At 42.4% G+C, this 23,238-nt stretch overlaps 1 protein-coding gene across 1 annotated transcript in view; it reads left to right on the forward strand.

Annotated features, from left to right (window-relative positions):
* Nucleotides 1-16,893, forward strand: part of olfm2a (olfactomedin 2a) — a 38,788-nt gene extending 21,895 nt beyond the window's left edge. The window contains exons 3-6 of the mRNA XM_058652533.1: nt 6,142-6,297; nt 9,388-9,607; nt 10,586-10,692; nt 15,873-16,893. Coding sequence (XP_058508516.1) covers nt 6,142-6,297; nt 9,388-9,607; nt 10,586-10,692; nt 15,873-16,547 — 1,158 coding nt within the window. The 3' untranslated portion in view covers nt 16,548-16,893. The remainder of the gene's footprint in view (nt 1-6,141; nt 6,298-9,387; nt 9,608-10,585; nt 10,693-15,872) is intronic.
* Nucleotides 16,894-23,238: the final 6,345 nt, after the last annotated feature.

Here is a 23,238-nt window from a genome sequence, read left to right on the forward strand (position 1 = left end):
CATGGACATCCAGGGGGCGTGTGTGTTTGTAGGTCACATATTCAGGCTTTAAAATTGTTTTTTTCATCTTATGTGTTTTTGTTGAGTCAAAGTTATGATTCATATTATATCACATTTTTAGCAGTGATATAAAGTGCAGAAGTCACAAAATTAGACCTTTTCTTTTTTGTTCATAAAAATGAGCCAAGTGAACTTTGAACTGTGACGTATTTCCAAATTTTGCAAATTCAATCCAATTGTAAACATTTGGAGTGCTTTTTGCTCAGGTGTGTTTATATAGTTGGTGAAAATTATTATTTTTTTCATCAGATTGCCTAGGTTGTGCTGGAAAAAAAGGATATAAGACACTCTATATTGCACATTCTTATAGCCTCTGGATATAGTGAACGTTTTAACATAGTAATGGAAAAAAGCAGCCAAAATGCTCTGACTCAAACTACATGAATCCCATATTATTCTTGTTTTACTTGACTTGGGATGTAATTTTATTCCCATCTTTTCCTATTTTTGAGTGGGTAAAGTCATAAAATGCAGAGGAATATTATATGTATGTACATATATATAAAAAAAATATATATATATATACATACATATATATATAAATATATTTATATATATATGTTTTGGACAAAGACAAGACATAATCTGGGAAACAGGGATACATACAGGAAAACTTTTTATAATTTATACTATAAACTATATAAATTGTTCCATGTCAACACAGACACTTTCATTTTGAAATTCTGTATAATATGTATCATTGCAATATTGTGACAGAATTTAAAACTCATTATCGCTTATACTCTTTTTTTAACGCCTTTGAGTTTGTTATAAACATGTTAGAAACGTCTGTGTAAATATTAAAAAATATGTTTTACGTATACGTATAAATTCATCGTTATGGGCATGTTGCCGGCAGCTGGTGAGAACTTACATATCATGTGTTTTGGAAATGATAAAGTCAAGTGTTTGTTCTGTGTTTTTAACTTTTCAATAAGATTTCACAAACCCTATGAATCAGAGAGGATATTTTTTAATGAGTGACTGTTGTTGGATTCAACAGCACAACTGAAACAGCACAGGTCCTGGTTTGACTTGGGTAACCAGGTTTTGTCCGCTGCATGGACCCATGAGGGACTACAGTAGATGGATATTGTGTTTATTGTCCTTCGTGGAGTAAAACTGTCTTCACAATTCTGGCCAAATTCAAAACACACAGTGACTCTGTGTCACAGACACGTCAACACATCGAAGAAAAGGGGAAAAAAAGAAGAAAGAAACAAAGTGATAATAGCACAAGGACAAAAAAAAAAGGGCAGGGAAACTCATCCGAACGTTTGAGGGCGCGGCTCGTGTCACTACGTCGTATTACACGTCAACACTTGACGATACAGTCCAATAAATAAAAATTAGGCTTGTGAATTTATCACAGAGTGAAATATCGCCTCCATAACACAGTCAGCATCAGGCCCTGAGTTTTATAAGCTCTAGCAAATGTATGATTTATTGTTGAACGGGCTTCTGTAAACAGTTTTTGTTACAGCGTCTACACTCGGTGAATGCACACGAACGCCGCCTGTAAGACACCGGTCATCAGCCCCGTCTATTACAGTCCACAGCCCGGCCTAATGAGGACACCTGGGGTCAGCCGTGTTTGAGTTACACACACAAATAAATGCCACAAGTTGAAAGACTTGCGTGTGAGCCTGCACACAAAGACGTCCTCGTTTGAACCCAGAGTGTGTGAGAGCATTAGTTAAGCAGACCGGAGACACAGAGACTCCCCGTGACACAGACAAGCTAACAATGTCAAAAACAAGCCTCTGCTCAAAGAATGTAAAGTGGTCACGCTTTTCTGTGTAAATGACACACAAAGCAGCGTCGACCCTAAAGGATGAGCAGCATGCAGACGTTCTCATTGCACGCTTTTTGAACACATCCTCGTTTAACTTCTCTGTTAGTGTGTGAGGGAACATTTTACGTGCAAATATCTGGTGTGTGTCGGTGCGAGTGGTTTGGTTACAGCTGCGTCACTGGTGCCACCGCATGTGTTTGACCTTTCTCCAGTGTTTCTGGAACCCATGCTCTAATGCAGTGGTTCTTTTTATACCAAGCACCAGCTGAGGAAAATATTGAGCTCTTTAATGAGAAACACCATTATCACCAACGTTAAAATACAGTGGCGTGAATAGGTCGAGCAATCAATCCACACACTGGTATAGTGACATTAGATTAAGGTGACTCTAATTATTCATTTTCTGCACACTCGGGTCAACATTCATCAGAATCCGATCACATCCACTGATTTTCCTTTACTACCAGAGGAAGCTCACACACCACTGGTGGTACACATACCTCAGTTTGAGAACCATGGGGGTATAATGTAACCGGTGTATTGCAACTGCTCTTACATTAGCACAGACATCAGGAGGAAGTGGAAGTTTCAGTGTAAACTAGCAGAGCCATGGAAACCAGCTGTACAACTGATCCACAGCCACCCCCTGTGTTTTGTTTTGTTTAGATAGATTGAATACATAGGTAGGTAGTTAGGTAGATCGGTCAGTAGGTAGGTAGGTAGGTAGGCAGGTAGGTAGGTAGATCGGTAGGTAGGTAGATCAGTAGGTAGGTAAGTAGATCGGTAGATAGATCAGTAGGTAGGTAGATAGGCAGGTAGGTGGGTAGGTAGATCGGTAGGTAGGTAGATAGGCAGGTAGGTAGGTAGGTAGATTGGTAGGTAGGTAGATCAGTAGGTAGGTAGGTAGGTAGGTAGGTAGGTAGGTAGGTGGGTAGATCAGTAGGTAGGTAGGTAGATCGGTAAAAAGATCAGTAGGTAGGTAGATAGGCAGGTAGGTAGGTAGATCGGTAGGTAGGTAGATCAGTAGGTAGGTAGGTAGATCGGTAGATAGATCAGTAGGTAGGTAGATCGGTAGGTAGGTAGATCAGTAGGTAGGTAGGTAGATCAGTAGGTAGGTAGGTAGATCAGTAGATCGGTAGATAGATCGTAGGTTAGATCAGTAGGTTGATCAGTAGATAGATCGGTAGGTAGATCAGTAGGTAGGTAGGTCGGTAGATCAGTAGGTAAGTAGATAGGTAGGTAGGTCGGTAGGTAGGTAGGTAGGTAGGTCGGTCGGTCGGTCAGTAGGTAGATCGGTAGGTAGGTCGTAGATCGGTAGGTAGGTAGATCGGTAGGTAGATCAGTAGATAGGTAGATCAGTAGGTAGGTCGTAGATCGGTAGGTAGATCGGTAGGTAGATCGGTAGATCGGTAGATAGGTAGATCAGTAGGTAGATAGATAGGTAGGTAGGTAGACTTACTATATTGATTCCAAAAGTGGGAAACTTTTGTGTTACAGCAGCAGAATTTAAGGCACCTCACAGCTCTTAAAAAATAAGAAATGAAATGCAAACATAGAATAATAATGATAATAATAATAACAATAATAATAATAATATGTAAAAAGAAACAAACAACTATACGAAGAAACTTAAAAATACTTGGATGAAGCATAAAGATCAGTATAGAGAATAAGGGATATCTTATTCCTTATTCAGAATGTGTAACTGAATAAACTACAGAACAATGATGAATATGTACACAGTGCAGCCATGCAGGTGGAGGGAAATGTATTGCCAAGGGGTTACATTCTTATTATTTCTGTTGGAATAGCATAACATAGTGTTCAGTAGCATTCTGTCACTTTTGACCAGGATGAAGAAACGACTTCAATTCAACAGATGTTGTGATTGGACAATACCGTGAAATCAAAATAACGATATTTCTGTTTTTAAGAGAGTTGCAAAAATCGGTCATTTTACACGGAATACTAAAGCACGGTTAAATCCTGCTCACGGTTGCTCTGTCTGAACAACTCTAGGAGAACTTTTAATTGGTGAGGAAAATATTTACCGACCAAAATACTCCTGAAATATTCCCCCGCTGGTTCACGAAGCACGTGGGAGATAAGTTTGATCTTGGAAACAGTCTGCAAAGTAACTGAGTGGGCTGTCAAAGAGTGTAAAAGAAAGGCAAAACATAGACTTGAAGCCAAAATGTGACCTTTGTGAGTCGGGATGGTTTGTTGTTGTTGTTGTTGTTGCTGCAGTTATAGGAGTTGAGTTTGTGTGGGCTGTTGGACATACGTACGTACACGTGAGCCTCCTCCTCCTACGCATGTGTGCGTGCACGTGTGTGTGTGTGTGTGTGTCATTTGTCAGCTCTCCGATGATTTCTGGCCAGTTCAGTTCACTTGAGTTCAGCGTGCAGGAGGACGAGGGGGCGTAAGCAACAGTAGGCTGGTTATGCAGCAGCAGAGTGGGCCGTCAAAGAGTGAGCACAAACTGAGAAGTGAGACTCGGTAAACACCTACATGACACGATGTTTGCTCCTCCACATGATTCTATTCTCCTCGCCTCGCATTTTATAAATCTATCTGTTAACGCGCGTGCATCACGGTTGCTGGAGAGCCTGCTATCATTCTGATCACGATCTGCAGACGGATATTTATACCCCAACTTAAGTGGAACTGGACTTTTACTGCATAATATATGAATGTGTTGTACTTTCTATATAAAATACTGATACATTCTGGCAGCCGTGCTGCCTTATCATCCTCCTCACTTTTTTATCTGGGTTATTCTTGCCCTTTTTCTTTTTGCTCCTTTCGACTGTGCCCATTTATCTTCTTTTTGTTTATATAATGTTTAATAAATGACTCAGTATAAAAACTCTGCTTTGTGTGGTTGCTCAAACCTTCACCTACAGTTCAATGGAAATTAGTGCAAAAAATAAAACAAACAGCTGAATTTAATTTTCAGCAAAAACAATGAGGAACTGAAAGAGAAGAAAAGCCTTAAGGGGATTGACGTTCTCTTTATCCAGTTATTCCTGTGGAGCTACAAGAGCTCCCAGCATGCACTGGGTGAAACTCATGGGATCATAGACGTCAACAGTTTTCATTATCTGCCATAATAATGTAAAAAGCCAAGGTCAGCGCATCACAATAACAGAGCGATGTCAAAGAGACGTAACAAACTGCCCACAATCACACTTTTAAACCCTGGAAACTTGGGTCTGAGAATTACTGTGTACACAGTCTCTCACCTTTGACTTTTTTTTCTCATTTTCACAACATTTATTTTTTTGCTCCAATAAAAATGTTTTATGGTCGCGATTAGTTGTGTAGCTGGTCGGGCCTGAAAAGTCAAAAGGAGAAACTGAAGGATTGGAAAGTGTGCGGTCACTGTTACGCTCTATTTGACAAGTGCAGGTTTGTGTGAAGGACAAAAACCACTTCAGTTAATTGTCCTATTCATTTGACCTGCACACTGGTGTCTGGGAGTTGAACCCAAAACCTCCTCATGAGGTCAAAGTATGAAAGTTTATTTCATTATCTTCTTAATCTACAGTACAGCCTTTTGAAAAATAGCAACATTGTCCACCCTGGGTTTTAGTTAAACCAAGAATCTAAAACCATTGATTCTAACCTTACAATCAAAGAGGGCCGACTCCTAAGTTCTGCCTCCTGATTGGATAATGTCGTGAAATACTGGAAAGAGACTGTGAGACTCCCTCTTGTCCTTTCTCTCCTCTGTCCCTCATTTGCTCCTTTCACCGCAACCTGTCTAGGCAGATGGCTGCACATCTTTGAGTCTGGTTCTGTCAGAGATTTCTTCTTCTGTTAAAAGGGATTTTTTTCTCTCCACTGATGCCAAGTGAATTGAATTGAATTGAATTGAATTGAATTGAATTAAATATAATTTAATGACAATGAGCAAATTCTCTGAAAATATGGAGCTATTTAATATGTATTTCCAGGGATAGCAGCTTTAAATGTGTAGTCTGTCATTTATAAATACATGTCTGTTACATTCAAATCAGTTGGAATTGGCAGAAGATGACGAGAAGTGCCCACAAAAGGTTATAGACATAGAATCTACTGCTATAAACACAGGAGTTTAGCAGTTTTTCTCAGTGTTTTGATAATTATTTAGAATTCCTCAGGAAGCGTTGCGTTCTTTCTGTTAAGGACTTTCCAAATGATAAAATTCAACGTTGGGTTCTGGCCTGATGTCACGACAGAGGTACGTGTGTGGTGAAGGACTGGATTAACACGACACATGTCTGTGTTTATATCCTTTGCAGGTTCAGAACATAAGTCAGTCAATGGAGGTGCTGGACCTGCGGACGTACAGAGACCTACAGTACGTGAGGAACACCGAGAGTCTAATGAAAGTGGTGGACGGAAAGCTGAAGGTGGCCTCTGAAAATCCCCGCAGTCTCAATCCAAAGGGTTTTCAGGTAATTGACTATCTGTCACCTCCTCCACTGTGTGTGTGTGTGTGTGTGTTTGAAGTAAAGGCATATACTATTAGATGTGTGCACACAAACTTTGCCAAATGCACTGTAATCTCTTTCGCTCTTCACAGACAATAAAATTTTGTGGCTTGATAGAGTGTCGCATAAGCATCGGTACACAAATTCAATCCCCGCGTTGTTGAGTCATGCGCAGAGGAAGTTTGAGCAAATCCACACGCTCCTGAATTATTAAACCTCAAGACCTGGGAGTGCTCTTCTCTACGCGCCTCTCTATACGTCCTCTCCGCTCTCTCCCCTCACTCAGCCTCAGCCTCCCCATATACTTAACATTCTGCAGTCTGCTTTTAGATAGCAGGCACATATATTCACGTTTATCGCTGCCTTATCTCTCTACAAGCTAAGACTCAGCTGCCATTATCAGCGGGCCTTTTTGTCTTCCTGTCAGCGGCCTGTCCTGCCCAGACTTCCTCTGTATATCTCACACTTTTACTGATATTAGATGGACCATAAAATAGTTTGATTAAAAGATGCTTTGATAAATGCAAAGTGTGCTTTACCACTGAGAAGCCGAGGAGACGGGCATGAATTGCCGTGTTTTGCTTTCACCGTGTTTTATGGACGCCATTCCGATGGAGGTAATGAAGAGGTGTATGAAATTAGCCAATTCATCAGTAAAGCCGGCGACACCTAAAATATGCAGAACGGTAAGCATTCTATCTCCGGACTTGTCTGAATGCAAATCCACAATCCAATAAAAAAAATAAGGAAAAGAAAAAGCAGGATTTGACCAGAGCAGGTTGGCTGATGAATGTGCGCAGCTCAAAGTTGCCAATGGCAGAGCGCGGGAGATTAACGAGAGCGAATTTTCACGGCTTGAAAAGGGGGGAAAATGAGATTTATGATGTGGCGCCATGGGGCTGAGAGCTGCTCCATCACCAGATTTACGATAAACCTTAACAAGGAGGAAACAGCCCCTCCTGTGGTGGCCACACTTTATGGATACGCCTTTTTTCTCTCGCTCTCTCAAGCCCTCTCTACCTTCCACGCAGGCAGCCTGGCTCTCCTGCTGCTCCCTGCTCTCCTACCTTAGAACACACTGTTCATTGCACTTCCAAAAACATATGATGAGTCACGCGTTAAGTTTAGCACCACCATCTTCCCCTGTGCAATTTTGTGGCAGTTAAATCCGCACAAAGGATCCTTTTGGTGAAAGTAAAGTGCAGATTGTACAAAGAAGCGTGCGACTGCATCGGCAAAGCAGTTATCGTGCTGATGAAGTGCTAAAGCTGAGAAATGGCCTCTTCTTTTGCTTAAACCTATCAATAGGATGTTTAAAAAAATGTCTAATTTGACAGTGTAATTATCCCACATGTCCCATCCAAGAGGCTTCTTCAGTTCTGGACAAAAACAGTCGCTAGTGACTCACTTCGTTTGGAGAACTGTGATCTGGATGAATGAAAATCTACACAGACTATGTAATGGGGGTAGAAATAATAGTTGTCCCCCCCCCAGAAGCCCCCGCATTCACTAGGCTTTCACTTGGCAAACAGGACAAATGACTCAATTTACTACACAAGGTAACCGCGGTGTCCATTCCACAGCTAAAACTATGAAGAGATCAGCACTCAGTTTCTATTGCCAGTGACGGCACAGACGAGACTGAATGGACGAAAACAACTTAACCTTGCAAGACAAAAGGAATACCGTTGATGGAGGAGTAAAAGCTTTTGAAGGAGAGTGATCGACAAAGAGGCAAAACAGAAGTGAACCGCAACAGTGGTGCTTATTATGGCACAATATCAGCGCTGAGGAAACGTACCTGTGTCCTTACTGGCATCTTACTCCTGCTGCAGGTTTAAGACAATGACCAAACATAAATACACCAGGAACGAGTTTTCCAGGGCAATTGGGCTGTAAAACAAATCTGCTCTTTACTTCTATCCCCTCACTCTTACTGTGCAAAAACTGCAGCGACCCAAGTGCTTTTAAATGTATTACATTCTGTATTCAATGCTCATCTGTCAGGGATTACTTAAAAAAATGGATACGTTGTAAAGATCGATAAGTTAAACCCCCGGCACTAATGGTAATCACGGGTAAATTGCAACATGATAACACGTACCATGTAATACGTGGCTCAATAGTCAATGTAGTCATGACTTGAGGATATTTTTATTGGTACCGTTAACCTTTATCTTGACAACAATAGGTTTTTAATGTCAAGTGATCGTCATGTGCATTTTCCTCATTGGAAAGCCTTGATCCATCCATCGAACTCAATGACTAGACTGGAGAAGTAGTTCAAGTCGATCGAGAAGTGGTAGCTAACAAGTTGTAGAGGATTAAGCCCTGCGTTATACTTTTCGTGTACATGTGCCTGCAGAGGTCTGCTAATTCAACTACTATGACATCTTCATAGTAGACTTCTCTCCCTTTATTTTATCCTTTATTTAGACGTTGAAGGTCCCACTGAGACACAAGATCTCGTCTTCCAGGGAGTTCCTGGTCAAGATAGCAGCACAAATAGTGACAGAGACAAAACTATTTCATATAAAAAACTCACAACAGACTATAAAAGCTAAAGGGAACTAGTTTAAGGAGAGTAAAAAAAGAGAGATAATACATAAGACAGGCCATACCAACAAGATCCTACAGTATATCTCCAACTGTGCATGCCAAGTGTAGTTCATTTCACTTCGGTCCTCAACTATCCTGCTGTCAACTTCTTCTTCCGTCTCACCCTCATTCATGTGTTCTTGTTTTTCTTTGTGTCACATTGACTGAAAATACATTTAGAGCAGTGCATTTTTCAAATTAAAATATTGATATGTGGTGCCAGGGTATCAGCAATCATATATCATGGGTCAGGATGAGGATATATTGCCGTATTGATATAAAACAACCTCCCGAGGAGCGAGATGAGCTTTGAAACTGAAACAACGAGTGGAGATTGAAAGCACCCAGAGTCGCACGGTCGACCTCATCGTGTCCTCTTTATTCTCTCAGGGTTTCATTTCCTCTCCTTATTCCCTTTTGCTTCTCCTCATCCTTTGCATTGTCTACCACCCTCAGGAGTTGAAAGACAAGGTCACCCAACTGCTCCCCCTGCTGCCGGTGCTGGAGCAGTACAAAGCGGATGCAAAGATGATCCTGCGTCTGCGGGAGGAGGTGAGGAACCTGTCGGTGGTGCTGATGGCCATCCAAGAAGAGATGGGAGCCTACGACTACGAGGAGCTGCGGCAGAGAGTCCTACTCCTGGAGACCAGGCTTCACTCCTGCATGCAGAAACTAGGTATAACATTTATGCAAATGCTTGTAAGTGGGCGGATGTGTGCGCTTTGAATGCTAAATGGGAAATGTATTATTTCCTGGTGGCACTTAAACAATCGCATGCAGCACGTTCACAATCGGATGTCTGGCAACACGCACTGACTGAGATGAATTAGTGATAACACGAGGATCATCGCTGATCATAAACTCGGCCGCACACAGAGTCCACATCTCATCATAATATTTATGATGAGTAATTAATGTTTTGGTGTCGTCTTACACTGGATGTAAAGAAATCACTCCATGCAAAATGATGGAATACTGTTCCACTCTACTTGTAGTGGCCCACACGGCGGGCCAGTGGCTAGCACGGCTGCCTCACAGCAAGAAGGTCACTGGTTTATATATCAGATAAATATCAGGGAAGCCAACTCACTAGATATTTTTTAAATAAGACTTAAAACTTATCTTTCTACTCTAGCCTTCAACTATAGCTCCTCTTTATTCCACACTGTGTTGTATTTTACTGTTTTATTTGCATCTTTTGTTTTATTTCAAAGTTAAACCAAAGTTACTTTTTGACTTTAGACTTTTCCTTTTCATTCCACCCTGTGTTGTGTTTTATTGTTGTATTTGCGTCTCTTTTCTTTTAACATTTTATTTGCCTTTTATTGTGAAGTAGTTTTTGGCGCAGTCCTTGTAGGAAAGGTTATCATTCTTATTATTATATAACGTGCAATACATTGTGTTTAATGAAGCACACGGAATATTCATATGTGAATAGAAACAACGTATACATCCATGTTAATAATCGTCAGCGAATAATGATATTTGCCAAAACTATGCTGAAAAGAAAACTACTAAAATAATAAGTACATAATAGAATAAGAGGTTAAAAAGTGTCTAAAACTGTTGTTTATGAATGAAGATAAATGACATGTTTGTGATACACAGACTTGTCCACCATTTGACCTCCTTCCCTTCTTCTTGGACTTTGCAGGCTGCGGGAAGCTCACTGGAGTTAGTAATCCCATCACAGTGCGTGCGTCAGGGTCAAGGTTTGGCTCTTGGATGACGGACACTATGATCCCCAGTTCAGACAACAGAGTAAGTCTCACTGTTTCCATTCTTATCCTCAACTCTCACATTTTTATTCTGTTCAATAAGAAGCAGCGGAGCGCCCATTAAAGGGGAGGGGCATATAAATGTTGTTTACATCATATCCTGACAAATTATGGGTTGATGTGCCAGCCAGGAATGTCTCGCTGAGATTAAAAATCCATTTCACAAGATTAGACTAAGAGAGGCGGCGGCACATTTAACAGAGATACAGACGGACAAATTACAAATGACAGTTCTGCTAACGTGACGTGTCATAAAATATCAATGTATTCATAAAAGGTGAAGAAGAGAGCGCAGGCAGGGTGAAGGGGGTGGAGACGCGTGTCAGGGAGAAGGACGGCAGCAAGAAGTGAAAGGGAAGCTCGGTACAAGACGGAAAAGGAGAAAGGAGACGCTGGCTGGAGCTGAAGATGCTGAGAGGGACGGCTCAGGTCGAAGGGTTTTGAAATAAAGTAAGAAAGTCAAGGTTGAGAAGAAGAAGAAGAAGAAGACCACAAAGAAGGTTCATTGACGTTGTGTAGGTGGACATGAGGACAGCTGGTGTACCACAAGGGAGAGGACAAGATGGAGGCAGATGAGACGAAAGAGGAAAAAATCATCACAAATAAAATATTCAAAAACAAATATAATAAAACTATCAAATTGGAGCAATTAGTAAATTGCATTGCAGAGATTGCAGAGATACCTGAACAATTGACCATGCATGGACATCATTTCCTGACATAATATGACATAATACCATCATATCCTCATTTACATTTTACTCTTATACTCCATTTAGTTTGTCATGTGCCTGATTCAGTGCTAAAGTCCATCTATGTAACATCTATGCATCCAATTGGGAATCATTTTCTGGTTAATATAAGCTTCAGATTGCAAACTCTCAAAAGTCTGCTTTTCAAACCATTTCTTTTTTGTTTTCTTTTGTTATCCTGGAACTTTGACAAATCAGCCGACACAGGTTAATCATCATCGCAGTCATTTCCCCACCACAGTGACTCATTGAATTATTTTCTCCCGGCTAACAAACACACAGAATAAAGCATAAGACGCAAAGTCACTGCCACAGAGACGCTGAACTCTGCTCGTGGAAGAGAAGAAGCCACAGCAACGCCGCCGTGGCAGTTCAGAGGCTGATTGACTGTTGTGCCAGTGCAGGACTTCTGCTGAGCTGCAGCCGACGGAGGAGAAGAGAGATGGGGATGCAGAAGCTGAGTCACTGATGGATAGCATCCCTCTCCTTCTTCCTCTGTCATCGCAAACGCCGCCGCTGATTAATCACTTCGTCATCAGCCGAGAGATAAACGAGTTGTGCTAACGGATAAAGTTTTCAAAAAATCACCAAGGTAATTACCAGGACTTTGCCGCGATCCTCTGGACTGTTTCCGGTCGACGCTGCAGGAAAACACGCTGCAGGACGGTGTAGTGGAGGCTTGAACGAGTGGAGGAAGCAGCGGTGGAGTCGATAATCACCCAATCTGTAAGGGAGAATAGAAACTGATGAGGTTCAAGAGGAGGGATGATGGAGGCCGTCTTTTTTTCCCCCTTCTGGATCATAACGGGCTGAATAGACGCCGCTGACAGCAAAGGTCAATTTCCCCGAGATTGAAAGCCCTGATCTTTATCCTTAATCACTTGATTTGCTCAGATCACATCGGAGTATAATAACCCGATACATCAGCAAACTCACATCAACACCTGCACCCATCATGATAATCATATTTGGGGAAAAGCTGAGCCAAATGGACGATCTATATTAAAAAAAAGAAAATTAATGTGTTATAGGTTTGGCTTGGCTCAGCTCTCTGGAGTCGTTGAGCAGGCAGAGGAGAAAACAATGCTTGACGCTACATAATCCGCTCTTCTCCATAATTCAGCCGCTGTGGCAGCGACTCCCTCCTCCCCATGCGTTTCTCCTTTCTTCCCAGTCGAGCTCCTATTCAAGGTTTTACACCCGCGATGGAGCCAACAGAGAACAACGCAGTCTCCTTCTCTATTCAGGAATGTGATTTCTAAAACAAACATTATTATGTACATGTCTACAGAAAGGCCGGGGCCACACGGCGGAGTAGTGACAGTTGTCACCAGTTGGAATCCCGGTTCGACCGAGGGCCTTTCTGTGTGGAGTTCTGTGCATGTTTGCTGCAGCCTCCCTTCGGCCCTCATGTTTAGGATAAAGTGGTAGATAATGAGTGAGCGAGTGAATGGCGGGGGTTGTGTGTTGGGGTGCGTGTGCAGCGCTGTTTGGCTGCCTCTCATTTCTTCTGTTTTACATGAGCTTTGCTGTTAAAAATCATAAAAATACAGTTAAAAAAAACAGTTGAAATTGCAGAATAGGCTTTTAACCCTTTAACACCTAAGCCTCAACCATAACCATAAAAGGTAAACCATAAAATGATCCTGTGAGTTCAGTGCTTTTGCATTTTTCCACAAAAACGTTAAATATCTGGCAGTTATTTACAATTCAGCGCATGTTAAAATAGTGCACTAGCCATTTAAAATGAAGAAAAAATAAAGGTTTTATTTAATAAAACACAGTAGTTGTACACAAACACCAGATTGTGTGTGTTCAATCTGAAATTTGAACACATTTTACGTAAGATTTGTTTGAGTTGTTGTCTCAAAATGGAAACTATGTACACAGGTGTTTTCCCAGCTCTCTCCTCTCTCTCCTGACAAAGACGCTGATTCGCCAGCTTCCTGTAGCAGTGCGAGTTAAATTACCGTAATAACCACACACGCAACCTCTGAGCTTTCAGAAACCGTTGGAATTTTTCCCATCGCACAAACAGTAATGCAAAGTGCACGTCTGCAATGTGCGGACTTACAAGCTCTGCTCTGGGTCTCAAACTTCCTTTGGGGAAACGTTGGCATCTATTGTGTTCACATGTGATAAAGTAGCAGCCGTACAACCAGGATTTATGTGGTTGGATGAAATAAACACATGAGCGCTGTGGGACCCCAGTTCCTTATGATTAGCCTCTGCTAAGGTAACTCTACAAAGTACTCTGGACGCTTCTCTGTGCTCAACTAAATACAGTACTCTTCAGTATTGTGGAAGGAAACAAAGAATGGACTCAGGGAACTGGAAAGTGCTTTTCCTCTGACACAGGAACAGGACGTGTTTTGTTTGTGACATATAAACTGAAACGGAGGTGAAAAATCACTTTCACCGTCTACCTCCCCGTGCGACATGTGCAGCGCGTGTGAAAAATAAGCGAGAGGTCTATTTCCAGAAGGAGCCGAGTGGCTCACTGGTGTGAGACGCACTTTAGACGCTTCATGCGAGCGCGGTGGAACAACCTGGGGTCTGATGTTTGGCAGATGTCTCGGTGTCATCTATTTACTTTTGGCTTCTCACGTTAGCAGTCGCCACAGCTGATCATCTGCCTCCATCTTGTCCTCTCCCTTGTGTCCTCTTCGGTTACAACAACTGTCCTCATGTCCACAATATCATGGACTTCAACATCTTTTGTCCAATATAATCACTAACCCTCGTCTGCATGTGACCAAACCATCTCAACCATAATCTCCAAACTGTTCAACCTCAGCTGTCCCTGGAATATGATCATTTCTAATTCCATCCTGGATCTCAGCGTCTTCAGTTCCTGCCACCTCCAGCTCCGGCGCCTCCTGTCTTTTAGATGGTGCCACTGTCTCCATGTCAGACATCATAGCAGGTCTCACTGTCGTCATGCAGACCTTCCTTCTTCCTGTCAGCCCTGACGCTCGTCTCCACGGACGCCAAACAACAGACGTACTGTTCTGTCTGCTGCAGATTGAGATTCCTATTCAGATTCTAAAGTTGAAGTTGATGTGTAATCAGAGAATAGAGTTTTCATTGTGTGGGAAAATATTCTTTGTCGGACAGATGAGAAAAAAACAAAAAGTCCTTCAGAGGAACGGCTGCTTAAAAATTCTCCTTGATATGTTCCGGACAAAATAAATAGTGCAATTTAATTGGATCAATTAAAAGCTGAACTGTGCTTCGACAGAACCATTGAGGGAATGAGACGGAGGACGCAGCCAGAGAGGGGCCATGTCAGTGCGGACAGATCCGCTGAGAGTGCTTGAGGAAAAAGATAGAGCTGCTAAATGGATTGATTTTCTGTAAATGTGGACTGGAAGGGGCAGGGAGCACAGGCAGTGGTCGACTGCAAAGTACTGCCAGCATCTCCACTGTTTCACACACACACACACACACACAGAGGAGAGATCAATAGTTCAAGACATGCATTCAAATGTGCACAACTGTATGAAGACAAACAGAGATTCTATTATTGTTGCTCAGAGCTTTGCCACCAGCTACAGGGAAACCTTGTTCTTGTAGAGAGTCGTGCCATTTTTAGCTCCTGCAACATCTCGAGCTTCTGATGAGCGACTGCAGGGATCGTTCACATGCAGCGTCCTCTGCGCACACAATGCTTAGTTTGCATATGGAGACAAACAAAAGCTGTCTCGGGGCTTCAGTGTCAAAAATAGTAGTCATTGTTTCTGGTTTTGTCCACGTGTATAATCAACTTGTATAATTGTGTTCCCATTGAGACAAAAATAGAGGCGAAAGCATGGCACATATGAGTGGACACCGGCGACGTCTGAGTTCCTGGTTGCAAAAACTCCGATTCACAATTGAATTTGTTTTTTCAACCAGAAGACTGCGTCTATTTTTAGAGCCACCATATGGTCACACCAGGATAAAAAGCTCTATCAGCACATCTTTTTGTTCTTGGGCCAAAGAAGTTGGTCAAACTGGTCCTTGTCTACTCTAAAAGAACAAAGCTTTGAACCTCCCATAATCTAAACAAAGCCATTGAATCATCTTGATGCTGTGACACATACGCCATGCTTTGATGGAAATGTGCTTCTTAATTTTAACTTTGTTCTTTCTAGCTGCTCCTAGCTCCTAGATTTGAGTTGCCAAGTAACAACTCTACAAAAAAGAAAACCCTCTGGCTCCTTTCACTAATTTCTTCATGCATTTTTAAAGCTGCATATGAACAACCCCTTACTTTACTCAGGGCATTGCCACCAGCTCCAGCGAAACATTGATCTTGTGGAGAGTTGTGCCATTTATAGCACAACATTCTTCCTGTAACCTTTCCAGCTGCTCATTACTTACTCTAGCGTGTTCCTTTGTTCATTTCTCTTCCTTCTTCTTTCCACAGGTGTGGTCCATGGACGGTTACTTCAAGGGACGCCGTGTCCTGGAATACCGCACGATGAACGATTTCATGAAGGGCCAGAACTTTGTGCAGCACCTGCTGCCTCATCCGTGGGCAGGCACCGGTCACGTGGTTTATAACGGCTCGCTGTACTACAACAAGTACCAGAGCAACATCGTCATCAAGTACCACTTCCGTTCTCGGAGCGTGCTGGTGCAGCGCAGCCTGAGCGGCGCCGGCTACAACAACACCTTTCCCTACTCGTGGGGCGGCTCGTCCGACATCGACCTCATGGCGGATGAAAATGGCTTGTGGGCCGTTTATACCACCATCCCCAACGCTGGGAACATTGTCATCAGCCGCCTGGAGCCCCAGACCCTGGAAGTGCTGCAGACTTGGGACACGGGGTTTCCAAAGCGCAGTGCCGGGGAGTCTTTCATGATCTGCAGCACGCTTTACGTCACCAACTCCCACCTGGCAGGTGCCAAAATCTACTTTGCCTACTACACCAACACGTCGAGCTACGAGTACACAGACATCCCCTTTCACAATCAATACTCCCACATCTCCATGATGGACTACAACCCCAGGGAGCGGGTCCTTTACACCTGGAACAACGGACACCAGGTGCTCTACAATGTCACATTGTTCCAGGTTATTAAGACTTCTGGTGACTGAGAAGACTCAGACTGATCCACTCAAATAATGCTGTGATCATTGTTCAGGGGAGAGGGCGACCTGGGTGTCGGGTGGGTACCGCGGGAGGTGTGTGGGGTCATTGGGTGGTGGGGTTGGCGTGGGTGGTCGTGGGAGGAGGGGGTCAGGGCTTCAGTGTACGGGCATAGAAATTGATTTTTTAAAAAAGAATTTCAATCTTCATAGAGTGCTATTATTCACATTGTCAAAATAGCAAAGATACAAAGACTGAGCGCTTCTCTGATTTCTTCTTTGTTTTCATTCTGTGGTGAGTAAGCATGGTTCCTTTTCTTTGTGATGAGAAATAAATATCAACCTTCACCATTTATGACGTGGTTTGTTTGTCACTTTCATTTGGAACTGCCTGTCATTTAAAACGTGACCTCATCGTAACCGGTTCACGTTTGAATTCAGGTGTTTTGAATCAGGCTTTGGTCTTTAGGCCTCTTATCTTTAACACTTCATAATCCCAAGACATTTTGGACAATGCTGCACTCTGGAAAGTGTCCACATCCGTCCTCACAACCACTTCCAACTGTGTCCTTTTTTTTTAAATGACAAGATCTGAGGATGCATACAGAATGGATCTGAATTAAGCTCAATCTGGACATGGATGCGGTGGATGTTAATCCCGCGAGTCTTAAAGCTTCGGTCTGTAAGTGTGCAAAAGCTTGCACTCACTGACGGACTGAACTTTGCCTAAACTTTTAAATGGCACGGACTGAATAACGTCCGTCCTGCTGAGCTACCAAATCAATCAGCGGCAGATTTCGGCGTGTGAAGGTGCATCTGAGTGAAGAGAGGAACGTGAACTTCAGGCGAGAGAGAGCGGTGAAGCTGCTCCGGCTCCGTGTACCTCAGAGAATCACAAACTGCTCCGAGTCCAACTGAGCTTGAGCGTAACATTGAGACGTTGGGTCATATTTTTCACAACTTAAACTTCATTTTTGCCATCAAAGAGAGAGAGAGAGAGAGAGAGAGAGAGATGCTCTGAGAAAAGGAAGTGTTGGGAAACCGGGAAGCAAATTTTCAAGAAACTGCTAACTTTCAAAAGCTGCCTCCAGCACCAAGTGCCAGTGAAGTGCAGTGTTAGTCATAAACAGGTTCAGCAGCAGCAGCAGCAGCAGCAGTCGTCACTCCACACAGTCTGAATTATACTTTGTCTGTTTTGCGAGAGGTGGCACGAGCTCCTTTTCTGTCTCTTTTTGTGCAGACTGTATTTATCGATTGCTATGAAGACACAGTGGAGAGGACTGTGGGGAGGATTCTAACAAATTAAAATGGTTTCAGAAATGAATAACAGTCTCCAGCGTTTGGCAAAGGCACAGCATTCCTTTATTTCTTTTGCGATGAAGGAAAACAACCGCCGGGGTAGGAACAAATATAGGGATTCTAGTTGCTAGTTAAAAGATTGAAGCTGTTTTTTCAGCGTTAAAGATGACATTTGGAAAAATTGGCACAATTTCAAAACAATGAACGTCCCAGAAATATCTCCCTGATAAGAGGTGGCTTTCACCGCCACCGGTAAAACATAATAAAGTGCGGCGACAGCATGTGAATACTGACGAGGCAATCTGTGAACCCGCGTTAAACTTTACAGACCTATGAAGAGCTTTCATCCAATTTCTCTGCAGCTAAAAAAGCCGGGGCGTTACAGCACGTGTGTGTGTGTGTGTGTGTACAGAAACCGTGCATTCACTCAAACAGATTTGAATTTAACTGAAGCAGCCACCGCTCATGTTCTGTTCTGCCAAGGTGAAGTGAAAGTGAAAGCACAACACGTAGAAGAGGAGGGCGCGCGAGAGGCACAAACAGGGAGGGGGAGATTAAACGTACACAAGGAAATCTAAAGGAATTAACATCTGAGTCGAGAGAAATGAGCCGTCACAGTTATTGTCGCTCGTCAAACTCCAATCTGCTTTAATCCTGTTAGTCGCGCGGCTTTTTTCCCCAGGTGCCTTCTGCAGGGGGGAAACGGCACAGAGTGAGTCAGTTACGTTCCCCTTTTGAAAATAACCCACACATTCAACGCCGTCTTGAGGACAATTTGGTGTCGTCATGTTCGTCAGTTTCATTTCAGAGGCTTCCATCTGCGGACGCCGCCATGGACACGGGCGGTGCAAATTAAAATGGAGGAGCACATTTCTGTTCCCAGGGAACCATGGCGAGCCTCCTCATCCTGGATGACCTTTCTGTCAATGAAGCGCCGCGCTGCTGAGGGGAACCCTGATGAGTTCACACACAGTGGAAGCTGACATTTAAAGCGCAGCTGCAATACACAACAATGCAGAGTCTCATCTTCGGATAGAGGAGCAGGAGGGAAAAGAGTGAAAGATCTCTTTTATTCACCAAATTAAAGAGTGCACACATAAAAAAACGGGCAAGATGAAGCTCATTAAGTACGGCCGTGAAATCCAGAGAAAGAAAACAAGCCAGACAATTAAAAGTAATACAAGTCAAATAAGGACTTAAGTTCGTTTTTTCTCTTCTCCCTTACGTTATTTAGAGTAGTGATGTCGAAGGGGACGTTGATCTGCATGTGCAGCTCAGATGAGTGGGATTTTGTGCTGTGCAGTCAGCTGCTCAGAATGAAACTGCAGCTGAAGAACAAGCGTTTCACAGAGCATCTTTTGGGGAAACGTGTGGAACTGACGCTTTTATCAGCGGACAACAGATATTTAGTGTTAGGCATGAGCGGCTGAAACAGTCCGACACTTTACAGGCAAACACAGAGACGAGCGGAGGTGATTATGTCTGCGGATATAAAGGCAGCAGACTGGAAAGATGTATTTAAATGTGCGGTAGGTAGGGCGAGAAAAACGGATAAGTGTCGAGTCATTTCCAGAGGCGTGACCTCTCATCTATGCAACGCTCCGCCCACATTGATGTATTGTGTTTTAGGGCTCACATTCATACCTATGGTGTCCACACCTAATCCCTAATCTGCATAGTAAATTGATCCATAATAATACATAATAACATGTAGTCTACACCAACTTTAAGATAATGTGAACAGAACATCCACTTATTCATGTTCATATTCTGCTCACGACAGACCTGCATCTAAATGGGCTCCATAGAAACAAATAAAACTGTTTTGTTTTGGTTTTTTTTTCAAAATCCAATTAAACCCAAAGCGTGTAAAAAAAAAAATAGAAACTCAGTCATCTTTCTTAATCAATATGGTCTCTTCACGATGCTTTTTTCTTTTCTTTTCTTTTTTTTTCTCCCCTAACAAATTCAAACAGTTTCTGTGAATTGAATGAAAAAAAAAAGAAGCTGTTGGAAACAACTTTTCATCCAAAAATCAATTAGTGTGTGAGTGGTTTTTTGTAACCTCGGCCGCCGCCGCGAGTACTTAAGAGCTCGGCGAGCACGAGTGAGTGAGCGTGTGTGTGAGCTGTTGTGCTAACGAAAGCTCAGAGCCGAGGGGCCAGTTAAGTGTTGTGATGATAACCAGGAGCACGACGTGCAACAACAAATAATTACAACCCGGCCCCCGTCGTTTCACTGTCGTTTCACCGCCGTTTCACCGCCGTTTCACCGTCGTTTCACCGCCGTTTCACCGTCGTTTCACCGTCGTTTCACCGTCGTTTCACCGCCGTTTCACCGCCGTTTCAATCTATTTTTATTCTGTAAAATAAAAGTATTCATGTTATATGAATACTTTTCTCCTTTAGGCTTTAATCTACATTAAAATTCTTACTTTTTCTTATTTATTCCAACATTTTAATATAGAAGATAAATAGCAAATTTGAGCATAAACCTTTAAATATAGCAGGTGTTTAGTTTGAGTCAGCAGCGGACGAAAGGAAAATGTTTACGTCTAAAACTCAAAATGATGCAAAGACTCGAGGCATGAAAAAAGAAAGTTGCTCATATAAGACAGAAATAATTACTTATTGGTTTTGTGTCATTCGGACTTGATTTATGTTCAATACTGAGGTGGAGAAAGTTAATCGGGACTGCGAGTTTTACATGACGACGGGGATCGCGGAGCGCGAACAATAAATACTTGGCATAAGTCTATACTGATACTGTAGAGAGTCAAACGCGTCACAGAAAAGGGACGTTTGCAAGACGTAAGGCATTTAAATGTGATGATACTTTCACTTGGCTCCCAGAATGTGTAAATCTTTGAGGCTAAAATTCTCCCTAAACGAGTTTGAGGAGTGCCTAGATTCAAATTTCCATGCGTTGGACATTGTTGGAGAACTTAGAAATCACACTTTCAGAATCTGGAAATAATTCCAAATGCCCCTGGTGGCTGGGCACATATTTCCTCAGGTGGTACTTGGTATAGAAATTTAAAACATCATCACAATGTGAACTAAACCAAACATCCTGTACCGAATGAAACAAGAATAACATACGGAGAATGTCCAGATTTTGCATATATCTATGGTGTTGCTGCGGAGACATCACTCAACATAATTTCTTACCTTATTTCCCAGAGATGGAGAAAATAATTCATACTAAATGGGTTTTTTTTTTTTAATCAAACTCATTTGTCAAAACAACGTGATATAGTATGTTTATTGCCAAAGACTGTATGGGGTCCCACTGATGGGTGGAGGGAGATTTAGTATGGGTCGCAAAATAAATTTCCTCTAAGCCTTTTAATTAAAAATGATGAAATAACGTGCATGAAATGAAGGTGTATTTTATTTATCAAACACATATGGTTTTGCTTTAGCGATTCAAGATTCTATTATGTGTTACACAAACATCAGCGAAAAGCGAAGTCGAGTTTTTTTGTTCACCAGTCGCGTCATTTATGTTATGAATTGAATCATTTAAGAAGAAAAGTCCTGATATAAAAAGCTTGGATGTGTACTATGGTGCGTAGTGTGTAAGATACAGAGTAATAAACCCGAGCAGACATAAACATGAACGTGTTTGTAATGCGCAGTCACACTTAAGGACGAATCTGAATCTGCTTTTCTTGAAGGACCCTCTGCCTTTTCTGCGGCTTGATTTTTCACTGGCGTCAGGGTCAGCGCTGACTTTGGAAGCGAAGAAATCTACTCTAAAATGGAAGTCGGCCTGAATAGTAAATAAGCAATGCTGAATTTTTATTTGGAGAATGCATTACTGCAAAAAAATAAATAAATAAATACAAATAATAATAAAGCCAGCCCAGTGTGGTCAGCTTGCATTAATGCAGAGCTGAGATCCAACATGAGAAAGTGACCTGCAGAGCAGCACGGGCAGTTTGATTTACCTAGAGTGGATATGAGCATGCTTCCTCACATGCACTCCAGCTGATTGAGTGCAGCTGCAGCAGCATGACGACCGCTTTGATAGAGTGCACGCGGTGGCTACGCTTTATCATTTCAATCCAAGAACTATAAGAAGAAATCTCAGTTCTCAGTTTAATCACGTAGCCACTCGTGGGAAAGAAATGTTTTGATTCAAACTGATCTCTGTGAGGACATTTTGGCCGAACCTTTGAGGGTTAAGACTTTCAGGGTTACGGTGTGTTAGCGAGGCATTTATGCAAAGCAGATTTACTTGTACAGCACATTTCATACACGGGAGCAACTCAGTTATATTTACGTCAAAAATTAAGTTTCAGTTAAAAAACAAAATGGGAAACATTGAATCACACTTAATTTGAATGAAATCCAATTCTCTCCAAGTCCAGTCTCAAGTCTTTTGAGATTGAGTTGAAATCAAGTCAGTAGTCAGTGTTTGTGCGACTCAAATCGAAGTCTCAGACTCAAATCACCATCTCTGGTCTGTTTCATATTTCTGCTAAATGACTGTTTCTCTCGCTGTTTTATTCAGCAGCCTTTCACATTGATTGTACCCTCAGCCTCCTCCAGAGTCGCAGTAAACAACACTCCCCAACACTCTGAAGACAAACTTCAATTGTTTGTTTCCTCGTGATAAAACATAACCCGCACTTGCTTTCCTCATTTACCCCATTTCATATTCATGTCTGAACTCTTACAGTGTGGGAAGATGTCGAAGAGAAGCGCCATGATAGGGGAAAAAAAAAAGGGAAAGGAGGTAATTTTACTCCACTTAACTCCTCAGAGAACCTCGCTCATTAATCGCCTGTTTAATTGTGTTTTGAGCTTTCATTGATTCAGCACTTGCATCCCTAATGCGAGGGACAGTAAAGTAGATTCATTCTGGCCCCGAAACCACGGGTGATTCTGTTTTACTGCCCTAATGTCCGAGCGTCGCACACCTCGCTGAGGCAGTAAAAAATTTTTAGCACGATAGATTGAACCGCGGCTTCTCCCGGATCCCTGTTCTGATTCTGTGATTACACGACGACGCAGCTGGAGAAGAGATATGATGTTTGAGCTCTCGTGTGCTGAAGTGGACAAAATAAAGAAGAAATCAACAATTTAGACACAAGCAAAAAGAGATTCCAGCGTTATCAGTGAGTCTGTACCACCACTGAAAAACATGTTTACAAGGTTATTGAGGGAGAAACGAAGTGGATGTAGCAGTGAATGCAAATAAAGTGAAATTTGGAGCAAATTTCATACATTTCTAGTCGTGAAGGACTGCATTATTTGGGTGTGTTGATCCGTGACGGTTGGTGTAGTGGTTAGCACTCTTGCCTTTGCAGCAAGAAGACCTGGGATTGAGCCCCGCTTGGAATAAGGGCCTTTTTCTGCATGGAGTTTGGGCAGTCATGTTCTCCCCGTGTGTG

Source organism: Solea solea, chromosome 16 (genome assembly GCF_958295425.1).
Source record: "Solea solea chromosome 16, fSolSol10.1, whole genome shotgun sequence".
Lineage (NCBI taxonomy): Eukaryota > Metazoa > Chordata > Actinopteri > Pleuronectiformes > Soleidae > Solea > Solea solea.